Below are 945 nucleotides of genomic sequence, written 5' to 3' on the forward strand. Positions count from 1 at the left end.
CTGAGGTCAGAAGTTTGAGACCAGCCTGGCCAACATGGTGAAACCCCATCTCTACTAAATATTCAAAAAAAGAAAAATTAACCAGGCATGGTGGCGGGCGCCTGTAACCCCAGCTACTCGGGAGGCTGAGGCAGGAGAATCGCTTGAACCCGGGAGGTGGAGGTTGCAGTGAGATGGTATCATGCCACTGCACTGCAGTCTGGGCGACAGAGCAAGACTGTCAAAAAAAAAAAGACAATAAAGACAGAAGAGAGTGACTCCATTCACTATCCCCTCACTCTCAGGATAAAAATAATCCTCGTACAGAATTCAACCTCAAGAACTTGGTCCTCACCACTCTGAACCTCTTCTTTGCTGGCACGGAGACGGTGAGCTCTACACTGCGCTATGGATTCTTGCTGTTAATGAAGCATCCCGAAGTGGAAGGTGAGTCCACCCTGAGCTGCTTATCTGGTACCTCCCCCTCCCAACATAAAGAAGACATCATCTTGAAAATCTAGAATCCCACAGCCTCAGACTCTTCACTTCACTTAGAACTTCAGGGCGTGAAACACGACATCCCCGACTGTGGGGGTCATTTAACTTAATCTTCTACTTGGTGTCTGTGGCCTATGGCTGTTGTAACAAATTACTAGGAACTTAGTCGTCTAAAACAACACAAATGTATTATCCTTCTGTTCTGAATTTCAGAAGTTCAAATAGGCTTTCACTAGCTGACACCAACGGACCATCTGATTCTCTGCCTTTTCTGGGTGTTAAAGCTGTACTCCTTGTAATCCTGGGTTCACGACTCTATTCTCCATCTTCAAAGCCAGCAGCGTAGCTTCTTCAAACCTCTGTTTGCTTCTGGCATCACATCTTTTATTCTTTGTCTTTTCTTTTTGGAGACAGTCTTCCTCTGTTGCTCAGGCTGGGGTGCAGTGGCGTGATCTCAGCTCACACAAC

The 945-nt window shown here is 46.5% G+C and overlaps 1 protein-coding gene across 1 annotated transcript in view; it reads left to right on the forward strand.

Moving 5' to 3' along the window:
* Positions 1–945, forward strand: part of LOC105542571 (cytochrome P450 2G1-like) — a 23,477-nt gene that overhangs the window by 15,630 nt on the left and 6,902 nt on the right. Inside the window, 2 exon segments of the mRNA XM_011984170.1 lie at positions 57–87; positions 209–426. Coding sequence (XP_011839560.1) covers positions 57–87; positions 209–426 — 249 coding nt within the window.

This window comes from Mandrillus leucophaeus, unplaced genomic scaffold (genome assembly GCF_000951045.1).
Source record: "Mandrillus leucophaeus isolate KB7577 unplaced genomic scaffold, Mleu.le_1.0 Scaffold106, whole genome shotgun sequence".
NCBI lineage: Eukaryota > Metazoa > Chordata > Mammalia > Primates > Cercopithecidae > Mandrillus > Mandrillus leucophaeus.